The 18666-nt window shown below is 35.2% G+C and overlaps 1 protein-coding gene across 1 annotated transcript; it reads right to left on the bottom strand.

Moving 5' to 3' along the window:
* Positions 1 to 16053: 16053 nt before the first annotated feature.
* LOC145033597 (mitotic spindle checkpoint protein MAD2-like) lies at positions 16054 to 18379 on the bottom strand. Its single transcript, XM_078982183.1, has 8 exons — positions 17994 to 18379; positions 17269 to 17331; positions 17166 to 17181; positions 16935 to 17065; positions 16714 to 16834; positions 16538 to 16638; positions 16345 to 16466; positions 16054 to 16245 (listed from the first exon to the last, which is right to left on the bottom strand). Exons 1-8 carry the CDS (start codon positions 18121 to 18123, stop codon positions 16159 to 16161), a joined length of 771 nt encoding a protein of 256 aa, XP_078838309.1. The 5' UTR covers positions 18124 to 18379; the 3' UTR covers positions 16054 to 16158.
* Positions 18380 to 18666: the final 287 nt, after the last annotated feature.

Raw genomic sequence — 18666 nt, forward strand, 5'->3', positions numbered from 1 at the left:
GTTGCCTTGTGCATGCAAATTATACACAGAACATGATCTAATAGACTGTCGAATAATAGGCTCTACCGTAGGACCACAACCAAACAAGGAACAGGAAATAAGGCCAAATCAATTATTTTAAGGCTATAAGATCCTAACCATATACAATTTTTAAAAAAAATACACATAGTAGTTACTAATACCAATAATCATTCTCATTCTATCATGGCATTCAATATTCTCAATGTTACAAGCACAACATATCAGACCAATCTATTGCTGACTACTCAACACTAGCATGCAAGTCTACCAGCTCATATAACATATACATGCATCTCCCCTAGCCCTAACTAGCATGCAATTCACAGATTCATAAACCAAGTCATAATAGACAACATATGTGGGTATTATGGGAAACTTACTTGAGCTTGGTTGATTGCATGCACCACACCCTTCCTTGTCTTATAAATTCTTTCCTTAAAACATTTTTTTCTTTTGAAAACTTTAGAGATCCTTAGCTTGAGTTCAGACACACCCAAAAGTATGTCCATATCCCTCAAACCAAGGCTCTGATACAACTTGTAGCGACCCAAAAATCAAGGGAAAAAATCTCATTTTTAATTTAGCTAAAACATTGATACTATTTATTTCAACATTTCAAATCATCGTTAAGTAAATCATTTATCAGAGTTCATCCCAAAATCATTCATTTCGGAAATCATAGGTGTGTGCACTGCGATCAATCTGAGCTCTTCTTTCCAAATGGTGATGCCTGAAACCAATAAACAAATATGTAAGCACGAAGCTTAGTGAGTTCCCCAGAGCATACCATACACACAATCCATATATCACATATCAAATATCCTATTAGCTATAAAAGCTACATGTATCATATATCCTGCTAGATATAGAAGCTACCTATACACATAAGCCATACATACAAAAACCTTTAAGAATGCCATGGGCTACCCTACATGGTCTTTACCTAAGACTGCCATGGGCTACCCCACATGGTCTTACATCCAATGCCATGGGCTCCCCCACATTGTCTTTACCTAGGAATACCATGGGCTACCACACATGGTCTTATATCTAATGTCATAGGCTCCCCGGATGGTCTTCACCTAGGAATGCCATGAGCTACCCCACATGGTCTTATATTCAATGCCACAGGATCCCCACGGGGTCTTCCCTGCAAAAACACAATCACATATCATAAAAAATAACATATCATATCAAATCATATAATGACCAACACATATAACATAATCACATGATGGGCCAACCTTGGTGCCTTAGACCCATGGGTATGGTGAGAAGACTCACCTGACACTGCTAAAGTCCCACAAATAAAACTCCAGCTGTTGGTTGACAGATTCCCGAACTGTCAACATCAAACAATACCCAATTAATAATTGAGTTCTAAGCCCAAGATCCAAATCACACTACAAAGTCCTAAAAGCCAAGTAATGGGCCAAAGTCCAACATATGATCCAATTTTCCAAATTGGGTCCAAACCTCTACATGGATTTATTTTAAGGTCCAACCAATTATTCTAGTCCAAACAATTGGCATTCTGATGGCCCAATAGCTAATAATCCTCAAGGCCGAAATATGGTTCACTTATGGCCCAATTTACCAAATTGGGCCCAAGCCCCTCTAACGGGTCTTATCTTAAGGCCCAATAGTTTCCTTAATCCATAATATGCTCCCAATAAGAACCTAAAAACCTAATTAGGGTTTTTCACATAAAATGATGATTAAGGTTAAGTGTTCCTACTTAACATGTTAAGGAGTTAATCCATTAAGTCCAAACATACAATGAGATCAGGCTTGAGTCGTATCTTTACTCCAATGGTCCAAAATGTGGGTCCCGATAAGTCCAAACCCAGTTATCCAAAATTAGGGTTTTCTGAACCCTAATTAGGGTTTTCAACGCAATAATAGCCCAATTAGGCCCAAAATTAATCTTTAAGTCCATTAGGATTTTGCTAGTGGGGCACCACCCACTACCACCTCGGGTAGTGGTGGTCAATGGCGGCTCACGGCGGCGGCCAACACCTTACGGTGGTGGTTATGGTTCTTTTCATTACATCTTTTACTAATTACAATTACAAGCTTTTAATCCACAAATAAACACACACACACACACACTAACTATTCTAACACACACACACAGCCACCCTAGTGGTGGCTGGCAGTGGCTCGTGGCGGCAGCCACCACCTCACAATGGTGGCAGTGGCTTTTCCTGACTTTTCGGCTAGACAAAACACACACTCCTTTACTTCAGATTGCATACTACAATCCAGCCACCCACCTGGTGGCTCAAGGCGGCGTCGGAATAGTTTTTGGGTTGGCTGCCACCACCTCTCGATGGTGGCGGCGGCTTCTTTCCGGTTCCCCAACAAGCAACAACATTCCTCGACACTTCTTTGCTAGGAATTGGGACGCAACCATGATCTGAAGACCGAACATTCCCCAACTCATCCACAAGAGCTTCCTGTTGCTCACGAATTGCACATCGATGACAACTTCTCCAAACTCTAACCATTGCTGCTTCGTTTGACTGGTGTCGGTGGTTCGCTATGGTCTTACGGAGGCAGCGGTTGTATGGAGGAATAAGGGAGGCGGCGCCGGACTTGTATGATCGGAAAACAGACGAAGAAAAGGGGGTGGCAGATGAGAAGTCTCGCATGGCGGCTAAAGGAAATAACGCTAGGGTTAGGGTTGAATGGTACCTGGAGGTTAAATACCTGATTCACATAAACTACACTCCATAATGAAACAAACGGCCCCTCACTTCTAGATTTATTTTCAAACCTAGTCCATAATTTACCAGTTCGACCCTGCCCTCTTAAATTCCTTTCAAATCAAGCCCAAAACTTACACTTTAGCCCATGTCCCATAAAATCTTCTCAATTTTAACCGAATAATTACCAAACATACCCTTGCTTTTATAATTCTTCTCAAGACAACTACGTAACTTACTAAACAACCCCCAACTATCAAAATTCTTCACAAATTAGTTTGGGACTTAAATTTATTAATTTATTTAAATATACGGTAAAAACTCGTCCACAACCACTAATGAATATTTCTTGCCAGTGAGTGATGCAATAGGGACATGCCCAAAAAAGATCCATATAGAGAAGATTGAAAGGAGTCATAAAGAAGAGCATTACATTGGCAAGAAAGAGGATTTAGTTTGCTTACCCTTTTCACATGTTGAACACAATTTGTCCTTGATAAACGTCATCCTTGGGATACCTATTAAAAGTTGGTCTTTTACAATTTTTGAGATGCTATTTTAATTGAGGTCAAAAAGCCTTTTGGGACATAGCTAGTTGGGATGAGATTAGGCATAAGAAAAGAAAAACCTTCTGAGTGAGTTATCAACAGAAAACATGTTCATGATGTAGATGTCATCATATCGTTTTGCAGGAAGAACAATGATCTTTTTGGAATCGATGATGCTTCCTTCCTTTTTGTTGAAGTGAACCTCATAATAGGCGTCACAAAGCTGATGAATAAAAACGTGGTTATGCTTTGGACCTTGACATATGATACATTTCAAAATTGACTTGACTTGCACTTAATAGTTCCATGTCCTTTAGTATGTCCTTTGTTGTTGTCTATGTAAGTAACTACATGACCATCTTTCTTTACATAATCTCCATAGAGAGACTTGAATCATGTCATATGCCTTACGCAACCACTATCGAGGTACCAAATGTGCTAATGACCCTGTAGTGTGTTCAAAATAGTTAGATTTCCTTTTGATCCCATATGGAGATGGGTTTAAAAACATAAGTTTTAACTGATGAAAAAAATATCATAATACTCAACGGAACGACATTTTAAGGAATTATTTTTTTCTAATCCATTTATAATTTTTAATTAAGATGTCCTTTCTTTTTGAACCTTCCTTGAATTTGCAGTTGATAACTTCGTGTGAATTGTCACCACATTTATAACATTTTCTAACTCCGTATTTTACCCTTTTATTTTCAGTGAAAGATTAGTTTGCTGATTGTTTTTAGGTTTCCATACTTTAGAAAGAATTTCTTTCTTTTGGTAAACCTACTTTATTTTATTTTTTTAGTTTTTAAAAACCCAATCATATATATATATATATATATATATATATATATATATATATATATATATATATATATATATATATATATATATATATATCAATGTTGTAAAAATCCCGACAAGGTCCCGATTAATTTGTGATTAATCGTTAGGCGATACTTGACTGACTAGAGGGCACATAACAATTAATACCTGCATACACAATGAGGGAAGCATTAGAAATCCATAGAATTTTAACACTTTGAAGTTGTTCTATCTCAATGGAAATTATCTGAGTAATGATTAGTGTTGTATTAATCATGTTAACTTATTTTGTTTTGAAATTAGTTGTATTTACACACATTGTTATAATATTAGTCATATTTAAATTTTTTAAAATCCAACAAATTAGCAATTAATGGTTTCTGATTAATTCCCGCTTATCCGATTAATCCCTTAACTCCAGTCCACCGAATAACTAACGTCGAGCGTTTTTTACATTCTTGATATATATATATATATATATATATATATATATATATGTATGTATGTATGTATGTATGTATGTATGTATGTATGTATGTATGTTATTGTCCTGATTAAGCTAATGTTTTATTCGACTACATTGGTTACTTTAGTATAAATGGTTTGTTCCCATTATGCCATCATGGATATAAGTAGTGACATCACTCTACCAGAGGAGTCGAAGTTACCATGAAAAGCGTAAGAACTCATCCCTTCAAAAATGCTATCACAAAACCTCCCACAAATGTTTACAGTTGAGTAAATTTTCCAACCTATTGTTTCTAAGGTGTATATATATATATATATATATATATATATATATATATATATAAAATATAATATAATATAATATAATATAATATAATATAATATAATATCATGGATGATATATTTTGAGGAATTACAAATTATAAATAAAGATATTGAATTATTATAATGTGTACAACATACAAATGAAATGATAGATTGTACTATCATTTTGCAAGTTGTAAATAGGTGATGAATTACTTTTTTGAAATATGTAAAAGTTATCTATAAATTGATAGTTTCTTATTGGGTTTTTGGCACTGTAGCACATCGAAGTTTGATCAATTTACATATTTAGTCACTCAAGTTATTTTTTTGCGCAATAGACCATTAAACTTACTTTTTACCTGTCAATTACACCATTATAGGACCAGATACCGGAAGAGTAGGTGATTTTAGTGATTTGACATTTTAAATTAGATTTTTATATATTGTTTAAGGACCACATAATATCCATGGTGGAAAATCATTTGATTAATATATAATTTGATTTTCTTCCACCGATACCGCCACAATCCACCATCCACCTTCCACCTCCCACCACCACCTTCCAATGTAAATCTTGCCAAGATAGTTCCCGCGACCATCGCCTCTTATTGGTCACTCTACCATTAATCACCCCACCCCCACCATCACAACGACTGTCTACTGCACTCCTATGATCACCATCACAACCACCTTGCATCTCCCTCTACCACTAGACTGTAAACATCAAACACAGAGGATAGATCCATTATGGCTGCAAACTTACCAAGCACTCCTTTGTTCTTAACTTCCATGTACCTGTTCCAACCTCACATCTACATATTACCACCCAGAAATAAATGAACAAAAGAACCAAGAACCATAAAAGTTAATGGTAATCTAACTTGAAGAAGATTGTTCATCAAAAACCCAAAAGTACAAACCCAATCTTTTTTGTTCTCACAAACCCATAAGAACAAAAGAATAAAATTCGAGGAAGTAAGTTAGAAAAATTTGATTTCTTTAGGTGGATTTGATGGGTTTTGAGCATAACAAACAAAACCTATGTGTGCATGTAACCCTAATTCTTGATGTATGTTTTCTCTAATTAAACATACAACTTTGAACATCAAATAAGAAATCCTAGGACTACTAGTATATTTTCGAAATTACTGATTGTTATTGACAAATAACAATGAAACCTTGTGTTGTTGGAGCCTTGAGAGCAAGCACCATAAATGTTGTGCCTCTAGTGGATCACACCCAACACTAGCAAGAAAATGAGAGAGGATAAAGGAGAAGGGATCTAAGAATTTAGGCTATCTATCTAGGGTTATGAGTGGCCTAAAATCCTTAGGGGTAAGGGTCTATTTATAGTCCAACAAGGATGCCTTGGATAACCTTAATCTGAATATAATAATTATATTTCAAATTGATAATTATTCAACTTCTTATTTATCCACATGGGATAATCTAAAACCCTAGATTATCCATATATAAACCATTCGCTCCTTCCCTAGGAAGGTTTTGGAGCCTCTTGTTCAACTATTGAACAATTACACTTTAGACCATACACTTTTAATTCCAAAATTAATTCCAATTAATTTATGATTAAATATTAATTAAATATTACTATTACTTATTAATATATTATTCTCATAATATATTAACAAATTATTTATTTAAATTTATTAATCAAATAATAAATTTAACCTTTCTCTCCGAAAGTCATCCTATCGGGTTGCTAGTTTTTAGGGCAACCCAAAAGGACTGTGCTACTATCAATTCAAGTATATACTAATTGTAGTTATAGGCTTAGAAACCTAATCCAATAGTCTCTCCCTTGGATAAGTCTAATAACTATAGTTGCAAGTATAACTTCTAAACTGATTAACAAATTGTAGCTCTCAAAAGCTGTTGTCGATCTTTAACCTAGTAAGTTATGTGTCCTAAGATAAGTTATCATATAATCCTCCGTTCTACAAGATATCATGTCGACATGAGACATGGAACATAATCAATCTCATTGTCCAATACTTGGTTTCCTGATTTTCAATTTGTAATGATATAAAACTTTAAATCGAACACATCAATTAAGTCCTGGCCGGGCCCGACACTATAAGTCAACACCAAATCATTGAGGGGCCCAAAGATATCGCTTTTCCCCTTAAGGTTAAAAAGGAACAAATAAACTTTGAATTATACGATTTCCCTATTTACTCATCAAATCATGCACAACAATACATTTTATAACATCAAGTAATTGATGCGTTTACATATTATCAAACTTGTAAACAACAACTCATATATCTCTGTTTAAAGATTATAAGATATTATCGTCTCATAATTACTTGTGATAAATTCGATGAAGTAATTCTATGAGCATGGGTTAATCCAATACGTAAATTCTCTATTTCAAAGTACTCATGAATATTGCAACTGTTGGATTAGGTGTCTAAGTTCATAACTATTTCTGGAATGTACCTGACCCGATTAGCATGGTCCATTTGGGTTGCATGGCATCATGAATTTGAATATACTAAAATGAGAGAAATAAAACTTAAGGTTTATTAAAACATGTTTGGTTTATTAAGGTCATGATGTGAAGGCCAGTACCCATACTATACGCTCTCCCTGTCAAGAGATTCTGGGGACCGAACGCGACTTAAACAAACAATTGCTAGGCCGTGTAAATTCACATTAAAGTTATACGATCATGTATAACCAATTTAACTATCACCTTTTGTTTAGAACAATGAGTTAGTGATTCATTGGTATAATTAGATCCTGTAGTTGTTCTCATGCTATAGCATCTTAGTATGTTCGTTCTGTTATAGTATTTTAGTATGTTCTTTCTGTTATCATGTATAGTGTATAGTATGTCTCTTTGATGTATTGTATCTACCTCACTGTTTCTTTTTATAGTATGTTCTAGCATCTAGTATGAACTAAACCTCTAAACTATACCCCTTATAGTTTACTAGTGTCTTTACTTGAACTATTACTGAAAAGACTCATTTTACTAGTAAGTTATGCTTGTATTTTAAAACGGAGTTTTGTTAAACTATAAAGTAACATAAGTTTAAAAGAGTTTTTGAAATTTTTTGATCACTTATAAAAGACATAGAAATCTTTTGAAAGATGTTTATAACAAATATTTACATAATTATCATTATGTTCAACTTGTATTCCCCCCTTAAAAGCATTTAAAACATTTAAAAGACTCATTATAGGGGTATGAACTTACCTTATGTGGGTGATTCAAACGAATATGCGTGTAAGGATGAGAAGTTCCACGAATGAAGTCCCGAAACACAAATGAGTCCTAAATGACATATAAGGCATGTATTTGCATGAATATAGTGTTTATAAGCAACTAACATGCAAGGAAACACTCTTTGGGACTAGGAAACACTTGGACCAAGTGTTAGAATCACATGTGATTCATCTAAGGGATGTTTATGTCCACCAAATGGTGTTTACGGCCATGGAGTTTACGGCCATAAACTCATGGTAAAAGGTGCATAAGAGGGTGTTTGAATGATAGGGAAGCTTGTGGGACTATTGCTCTACAAGAGGATGAGCAAAACTAACATTTTTAGGAGGTGTTGAGGTGTTTACGATCACACCATAAAGTGTATGGCCGTAAACTCTCCAAATGGTCTTATTTTAGGTCATAAAGGCAACGGGTTTCAAAGGTTCAAGTGTTCCAAGGTTAGCAAGTGTCTATAAGTGTTTAAGGCTCAAAACATGACAATTGCAAGGGTTTACGGCCAAGGGAGATACTCCTGGCCGTAAACTCTTATTGATGTTGATTTTGATGATGTTTCAAGGCTAGGACCTAGTGATTAACATTCCTAAGTAGATGATAGATGGAATACTCACCCTTTTGAGGGCCTTTGAGGAGTTTTCGGCCACCAAAAACAAGCATGTGTTCTTGGTGTTCTTGGTGAAAGTTGATGATCTTTAAGATCTACTCAAAAAGATGAATTTCATGGATGGAATCAAAGGGTGATTTATGAATAAGAAGGATAACAACAACTAGATGGAAGAATCACTTACGTTTTTGAAGATCTAAGAGGAAAGGCTTGATGATACTTGAGAGAGAATGGGGTTTCTTGAGTTGAAAGTGTGAATAATGAAGAAATGTGAAGGAATATGAGACTTAAAGGGGGAGTTTAATGCCGGCCTTGAGTTTACGACCGTAAAGTCATGTGTTATAGCCGTGAACTCCTTTTTGGTGGCCTTAAGGCTTGAATGTTGCACAGTGTCTCTAGCAGGTACATTCTAACACTCATTCCTTAAGTGTATCAGGCTTAGAACACTCAAACGGACTCTAAATAGTGCTAAAAGATAGCAGGAGCGAGTCCGACTTAAGGTTTGATTGTACTGACTTTACAAGGGAAAAAAATTTCGGGTTGTCACAACAACAATGTCAGAAATTAGGTTTGGAGCTCAGGTTTCTACATAATCATAGAGTACGTGGCTAATGGAAGTTGATCAACTCACATAGTAAACCCTCATCGCTCCTAGGAACCTCCAACTGAAAATGTTTAAATTGCATACATTATAAATAATGTTTAATTAGAGGCAGACGCAATGATTAGACAATTCCTGCATAAACAAAATTATACCATATACCTAATGACTTGACAAAGGAGCTCTGCAATTATAACAAAATCAATCAAATTTATTTCATATTTTCTCTATCACCACAAACGATTGTAATTACTTCATCAAAACAATTCCAATAAGCTTAATTTCTGAAATCGATACATGTATGAACATACATCTAAACCTAAAATCTAAACCATTGTTAATATACAAGAAAACTATGAATAGAATTTGAATTACCTTTATAAATGAAGAAATCAAACAACTTTATCAACAATCATATCTATTTGTAGTTTAGGTTTTGACATTTTAGACTATGATAACACCTTAGTCTACTAAATTATAATTCAAAGTAATGATGTGTTTAAGAATTAAATTAATGACCAATATTGCTACAGAATATGCATGGGCCGGAGCGTCTTGGGAACACTAGTGCGTAAAGCATGGATACATATAGACCATGATTATTTTATCTACTAAAATCCTTATCCATGCATATATATATATATATATATATATATATATATATATATATATATATATATATATATATATATATATATATATATATATATGAGAAGACATGCCTACTTAGGTTATGTGATCTCATTGCATAATCCTCCATGTTATTGCCAACCAGGTTAATCCAACGTGATATGTTCCTCGTCCTCTCTCCATTGATGATCAATGATCGTAATCAATCTAGAAATATTTGAACCATCGAGGGGTAATATTAGAACGAATTACAACAGAGAATTCTTCATCAAACACCTTACTACTCGATCACTGGTCATGCGACGCCTTCTTAATTATCACTCTGTCACATCGGCATAACTACAAGTAAGCCCAACAGACACCTCGCCCCCGGTATTGGGATCATGTCTATATATGTATCTCACTCTCTCAGTTTTCTGATGGGTTTAACTGGGTCACATTTCTACAAATTTCTCTCATGGGAGTGTGTCGGTCAAAATTCACACCTTCTGTTTTTCTCCGCTTACATGCCCAACGTAAATCATGCCTTTATCAACACATTCTCGAATGGGATATACCCGGTGTTGATGTGCTTAATTTTCCCATGGAATACTAGGTTCTTCATTAGTGTAATTGTTGATCTGTTTTCTACAAGAAGTTTTACACAACCTATGTAACGCTCTAAATTTTCAAACATTTTTTTTTCATTTTTGAAACACATAAAAACTCAATGTCACATTTCTCAAAAAACCACAATTGTCTCAAACATCAAACACAAATCTACAAAATAATGGATAGTATTACAGAATCGTCAAACATAGCCTCGAACAGGTGTGTAAAATCAAGTCGACGCCTTCCTGCGATCCTGAGAAGTACCTGAAATACATAACACACAACACCGTAAGCACGAAATTTAGTGAGTACCCCAAAATGCCACACACAATAGTTAGCCTCTCATGGATATATCTCGATAAGGACCCTCTGGTCATGTGTCTCAGTGAAGACCATCTAGTCTCACAACTCGGGTTGGACCCTCCGGTCCGACTCCCATGTCTATTCTGGACCCTTGCGGTGCTACCACTGAACTTTTACCAACTCAACAACCTTGTTCGTCAAGGTTTTCGTCTTTCTGTGATGAATCGCCACCAGTCTCTCGGTATAATTCAGGTGATCATCCACCTGAATATCCTCTAATGGAACTAGTGCAGAATCAACCACTAACCATTTCTGCAACTGAGAGACGTGAAACGTCTTATGGATCTGACTAAGCTCCTTAGGAAGATCCAAGCGATAAGCAACCCGACCCACTCGAGCCAAAACCCTAAAAGGACCGATGTATATGGGCCTAACTTGCCTCTCTTCCTGAATTAGTTGACACCTTTCCTAGATGACACCTTTAGGAGAACCATATCCCCAACCTCGAACCCTAGATCTGCTTGGCGCTTGTCGGCATAGTTCTTCTAACGACTCTGAGCTGTCTAGAGTCTACCCCGAACCTACTGAATCAACTCGGTAGTCTTGAGTACCACTTCGATACTCCCCATGATTCGCTGACCGACCTCACCCTAACATATCGGGGTCCTACGTTTCCTCCCATAGAGCATCTCAAAACGAGGTTGATCGATGCTGACATGATAACTTTGGTTATACGAAAACTTCACCAAAGAGAGATACGTATCCTAACTCCCACTGAAATCCAATAAACATGGCCGAACCATATCCTCCAAGGTCTGGATAGTGCACTCACTCTGTCCATCAGTCTGTGGGTGGAAAGTCGTTCTGAAATGCAGACGAGTACCCAACGAATCATGGGACCTCTTCTAAAATTTGGAAGTAAACTGGACATCCCTGTCTGAAACCATAGAAATGGGCACCCCATGCTGTGCCACAACCTCCCTGATGTATATTTCAACCAACTTCTCCGCAGAGATACTCTACTGAATCGGAAGAAAATGCGCACTCTTGATTAATCGATCCACGATGACCCAAATCAAATCCATCTGTGCGTTGTCTGAGGCAACTTCATAATGAAATCCATGTTAATCTCTTCCCATTTCCAAATGGGAATGTCTAACGGCCGCATCTTGCCGTGAGGTCGCTAATGTTCGACCTTAACTTTCCTGCAAGTCAAGCACCTTTCAACATACCAAGTGACATCCCGCTTCATACAAGGCCACCGATAGTCAGGACGGAGATCTCTATACATCTTTGTTGCTCCGAGATGAATGGAAAATCTCGATTTATGCGCCTCCTTCATTAGAACCTGACGCGCACCACCCCGATAAGGAACCCATATTCTTCGATGGAGAGTCAACAACCCCTGACTATCATAATCCAAGGAGGCCACCTAACCCAATACGTGCTCACTTTTTTGGTGTTGTTCCTTCATAGCCTCAACTTGAGTCTCTCGAATCTTGTCCAAGAGTAGAGTAACCACTGTTGTCCTCAAACAAATATCTTTGATCGGAGCTGCTACCACCTTGCGGCTGAGAGCACTGGCCACCACTTTAACATCCTGTTTCCTGCCATTTCTGAGCAATGGAACGGATGGTGATTGTGTAAGGTTTTGGGCCTTAATGAGGCAAAGTTTACTCCTTGTGGAAGGTGGTAATGATAGTTAAGAGATTTTACCCTTGAATTGTGTTCTTGGTCGAGGGGTAGAAAGGGAAAAGTCATAGGTCGGATCCTTTCATGAAATATGGATTTTTTGATAAGTTTTTAGTCCATGATATTTAGATAATATTGGCGAGGCCTGATGTCGGGCGGGGCCCGATGACTTTTGTATCGTATGCTATAGTCTTTGTGATTATTGCATGTGCTAGTAAGGTTATATGTTTATATGATTATATGGGTCCATGACTATATGTGTGTATCGAGCGAGGCCCAATGTCAGGCGGGTCTTGGTGATTGACATATCTATAATCCAAGCGGGGCTCGATGTCGGTCAAGGCCCAAGGTCAAGCGGGGCTCGATGCTAGGCGAGCCCCGAGGCCGAGTGGCACTCGAGACCAGGCGAGGCCAGATGGAGGGCGGGGGCCTAGTATGTGATTTTTGTATGTGTGGTATGGGGTGTCTTAGGGAACTCACTAAGCTTTGTGCTTACGATTTTCAGTTTTTGTTTTAGGTTCTTTGGTTTCAAATGAAAGAGCTCGGGATGATTGAGAGAACATACCACATGTTTCTACATTCTATGATTTACTCTGATTTTGATGATGTATCAGTACATTTTAATAATTTAGGTTTTATGTAAATGATTTGGTTTGTGGTTTTATTAATCTAAAATGAAATATTATAGTCTTATTTTTGGGACGTTACATTTAAACTATACACATTATTTTCATTTTTTCTTTTAGTTGTTAAGGGCATTGCCAGACTGCCAGTTGTACCTGATATTCCTCACCATGACCTAATTAAGATATGAAAAAATATTATATCATTTACATGCTTTAGAAAAGTATGTTGTAAAATCCCAATGATTATTAGATTTGTTTGTTCAACTATGCTAATTACTTCTATATATGATTAAATACAAATCTATGCAACATTGTTTCATTTTTTTCCTTAAATTATGTAACAAAGTGATTTTTTTGTTTAAGAGATAAAACCACAACTCAATTTAAGATCAAAACATGAAATATTTCACAAGTAATCTTTATTCCATAATTTAGGAAAAAGGATCCACTTTTTGTTGCATAAATAAGGTAAAAGTTTTAAACTTTGTTTCACAAGTTAAGAAAAAAGTGAAACTTTCTTACATAAATTTTACATACAAACCTTGAGATGTTACATGTGCAGTTCCTGTTGAAGAACCGGATGTGAAGGTATGAGGTGCTGCCTTTACAGATGAATAAGGACACCCTACTTAAAAAATCAATAAAGAGTATTTTGGTAAATTAATATAACTTTCATTCCAATTAAATTGATAGATTTCCAAACTAATAAAAAACAACAAAGGAATGGAATTGAGTTCCATTCCATTTCTTGCCAACCAAATGCATGACATATTTAGTTCTTCATATTTGAATTTCTTACATTTTCTAGCACATAGAACGTTATTTACAAAGATTTCAAATGCCTTACATTCAGGAGCGTCAAAAAGGTCTAGTCATTCACTACAAATTTATATCAAAACCCACAGTTAGAATATAGGATCTATACTTTTGACGAGAAAATATGAAATTAAAAAAGGACAAAACATGTATTAAATGAAAGACCTAGGCACTAACAAAAGGATAAATGCCTTTCAATTTCCCATGATTTGCTTAAATTGGATAACACCTGGAAAAAATATTCAAGATTTTGATGAGTATCCCTTAACCACTACATGTTTAGATTTTTAAGAAGTTAGGAAGTTTATAAAAAACTGGACTTCCATAAAGAAAGAAAAGAGCAAAAAAGTTATTTCATATAAGAGAGTATGAGAAAGGAAACATACATCATGACAACGGTCCTCTGTCCATTTACTCTTCTAACCAGATTGATGCGAGGTGAAAGAGGAATATTTGACTTTGACCCTACAATCTCAATCTTCATAGGTTTCTTATCTAATTGTACATAGTTGTAATGTTTAAACGCTTGAAATGCATTACTTAACATCACTTCATCTGTTCCCTAAATAAAAAAGCAAAAAGAACTAAAAAATGTCTTTTTTTATCAAAGAATTTGAGATTCGTTAGTTACACTTACATTTGGAGGACCACTTTTGTCATAATGAATTGCATATCTATGCAACTCTCCAATCATAGAAAACAGTTCATTAGTGACTCCAAGTTCTAAATTGGAGATATAATTTTGTAGTATTATCCATTTTTGGTAGACTCGCTGCTCTTAAGCTGTCTTCCATCAAATCACGCTGCCATGGCAATGGCTTAGGTCCGTGAAAAGATTAATAAGAGCATGCCACATCTCAACATTATAATACCATAATACAATAAAAAAAAGATTCACCATTCTTCATGAGCTAATCAATTATCATGATTCATGGCATCTAGAACTAATCCGAATCATTTTTTAAAATAAAGATTGGATCTTGAGAATTTAATATTTAAAAAAGATGATGTATCTTTAACACTTAATCATTTTTTAAAATCATTTTTGAAAATGTTATGTTTTTTAAATGTTATGTTTTTTGTAATGTTTTCTTTAAATGTTATGTTTAATTTAAAAATAGGTTTATTTAAATAACATGTTTTAATTAATTTTGTTTAAAAATTAAAAATTAAAAATTAAATCGAAAAAAAAAGAAAAAAGAAATGATGACATGGAGTGTTATAACTAATTGTTGATTTCCTCTTTGGTGTTATAACACAATATTGACATGATATGTTAGGTGACAACTTTTAAGTGTGATAACACCCCTTAACTAGTTGTTCATACCTACTAGTCTAAAAAGAAGGGGTGGGAGGAGAATAGTCACATCCAAACTTATTTAAAGACGTTGGTTGGATGTCCATAATGTTTTCCAAAGCATTTGGATATCCATAATGTTTTCCAAAGCATTAAGAAATATAGATTACGGATGTCAACATAAGTAAATGGGGTGAAATAACTGCCCTGCCCCTGTCTCTGAATTCGTCTGTTTCTTCCGACCCCGCATTCCTCCGTTTCTTCACTCCCGAATTTGAAGACCACCCCCGATCCCGCCTACGTTTCACACGTTAGGCCCGAAATCATCCATTTAACCTTATTCATCGTATTTTTAACTCTTGTATTTTGTTTATCTTTATATATTACACTAATTATTCAAATGCAAAACATATATTACACAATGACTATTTTAATTTTAATAGTTAAATACAAAGTAATTATTTTGAGGTCCCTCACACGGTATTTGGGATAGAAGTAGAACTCCCTACCCCCACAAACTAAATGGGTGTAAAAGCCGCCCTAAACCAAAAACATTGTAAAAGTATTCCCGTACATACACAGGGTCCCATAGGGTTTTTGACATCCGTAATATAGATGCCAAACTAACATGATTTTTTTTCTCAATATAAGGTGTGCGGGAACCATTTAGAGGTTTAGATGGAGGCTTATTTTACGATGCCAAACAATATCCCTTCATTTTTACCGTCTAAAACTAATTAACCACACAAAACCATATTGTGTTCAAATTTTCCCAAAAAAGCAATGTATTACTGAAGCAAATTCTTCAATTTTGAGTGTTATATTTCAATGTTCAGCCATATGAAAGACAAAAATACAAGTTTATGTAAGGATCAACGGCAAATTATATCTATAACCTCATGTATCTGGTCATCCGATTTTTGCTTCTTGAAAGAAACCGAAATGCCAACTTTATGTATCTGCACCAATAAAAACAACAATCTCTTAATTCTTAAACACCACCAGCCTCTATAAACTAATATTGATATGAAGAGATGAAATGAGAAAAACACTAATACTTCAGTATTGAAAGCACGCAAGGTCTCCATATCAGGATTTTCAATGCTTTTAGAAACATTCTCTTTCCATTTGAATGGTACTGCAACACCCTCATCAAGATGTGCCACTGCATGAAAGATGCCTGCAATTTCAACATAATAACACTCTAAGCATGTCCTTTAATTTCTTGAAACAAAAGGGCTATGTACTTACATGGTTCATTAAGGGGAGGCAAGAATGTGAAGGTGGCTGAAATATGTCTCAGAACACCTCCAATCTCATTCATGATTTCTTTATCACTCTTCTCCCTTAAACTTATGAAGATCATAAACCATTAAATTGAGATGAAAACAGTGTATCAGTGGACTAAAGTTTCAGGAATATCTTACATGTTTTCAGCAATTTCACCATGAGTCTCTATACTAAAGTTCCAACTCTGAAGTACTTCATTCGTGTCCTTAGTCATAATCAGAAGTTCAATCTTATGCAACCTCCCAGATTCCAGCCATTCTTTATAAACCCCATTTTAAATGCAAATCACATATATAAAATACAATACAAAATGTATTAAGATTAGGGAAGAGTGTTATTAACAATACTGAAAGTTTACCGGAAATCTTCTCATTAAACTCTGATAAGTATAACTTAACACCCAGATTCTTAGAAAGGAACAATCGATGTTCATGTTTCTTCACTCTTTCAAAAGTTTCTTCAGGATAAACACCATTAAGGTGCAGAATACTACACATTACCCCATCAAAATTAGCATATTTTTTCCAATCCAACACACAGAAGTGAGAAAACCACATCCATAAAAGGAGGAATCGATACCAATTCTTACCTGTTTGCTGCATAACCTGAAAAGAAGGTGTATAATTAGAGATTTGGTAGCATCAAGAAATTAGTGGTTTAAGGAGATGTCAACAAGAAACAAGAGTTTTTACCGAAAAATTCGCAGACAATGGCTGAAGATTCACAGAGAGTGATTATGTCTTTGCTTGGAGTTTCTGTGGGGAATTTTATCAAATTAAAGTGCACAACATCAAACTAAAGTTAAATGGAGAACAATGTTAGAAATTAGGTTTGGAGCTCAGGTTTCTACATAATTATAACCTCCAATTGGAAATGTTTAGATTGCATACATTCGAAATAATGTTTAATTAGAGGCAGACACAATGATTATACAATTCCTGCATGAACAAAATGATACGATATACCTAATGACTTTATCTGCAAACATAACGAATTTATTTCATTTTTTCTAGATCACGACAAACGATTGTAATTACTTCATCAGCAGGCAAATTAAACAATTCCAATATAAGCACAATTTCTGAACTCGATACATGCATGAACGAACAGCTAAAGGTAAAATCTAAACCATTGTTAATATACAAGAAAACTATGAATAGAATTTCAATTACCTTTATAAATGAAGAAATCAAAAAACTTCACCAACAATCATATCTATTTGTAGTTTAGGTTTTGACATTTTAGACTATCATAACAGCTTAATCTACTGAATTATAAATCAATCTAATGATGCGTATAACAATTAAATTAATGACCAATATTGCTACAGAATATGCATTGGTACATATAGACCATGATTATTTTATTTACTAAACTCCTTACCCATGTATATATATAAACGAGAAGACGTACCTACCTAGGTTAGGTGATCTCATTGCATAATCCTCCAAGCTATTACCAACCAGGTTAATCCACCGTGATATGTTCCTTGTCCTCTCTCCATTGATGATCATTGATCGTAACCAATCTAGCAATATTTGAACCATATCGCGCGAGGGGTGATATTAGAACGTATTACAACAGAGAATCCCTCATCAAACACTTTACTACTCGATCATTGGTAATGCGACGCTTCTTAATTATCACTGTCACATCGGCATAACCACAAGAAAGCACAATCGACACCTCGCCCCCGATATCTCACTCTCTCAGTTTTCTGATGGGTTAAGCTGGGTAACGGGTACGGGTTCAAATGGGTCGGTCCAGTTTCTTTATGCACAAGTTGAATAATGAAGGACCCGTTTTGATGGGGTTTCATTAACGTGGAATAGTCCTATCTTCTGCGGTTTTAGCTGCTAGATTTTTTTATTTTATTTATTTATTTATTTTTTTAAAGCATGATTAATAGTTCAAGTAGAGTAGAGTTTATCTCCATTGTAGTTGTATGATGTTTTTAATATTCCAATATTGTATAAATAATATATCAATATATCATACTCAATTATAGAGAATTAGTTGTGTCCAACTAAATTTTCTATAATTGAAGCCTGCAAAGGATTTCTTATTCAGAATGTACCATAACACGAATG

This window comes from Lactuca saligna, chromosome 3, assembly GCF_052625555.1.
Source record: "Lactuca saligna cultivar CGN05327 chromosome 3, ASM5262555v1, whole genome shotgun sequence".
NCBI classification, from domain to species: domain Eukaryota; kingdom Viridiplantae; phylum Streptophyta; class Magnoliopsida; order Asterales; family Asteraceae; genus Lactuca; species Lactuca saligna.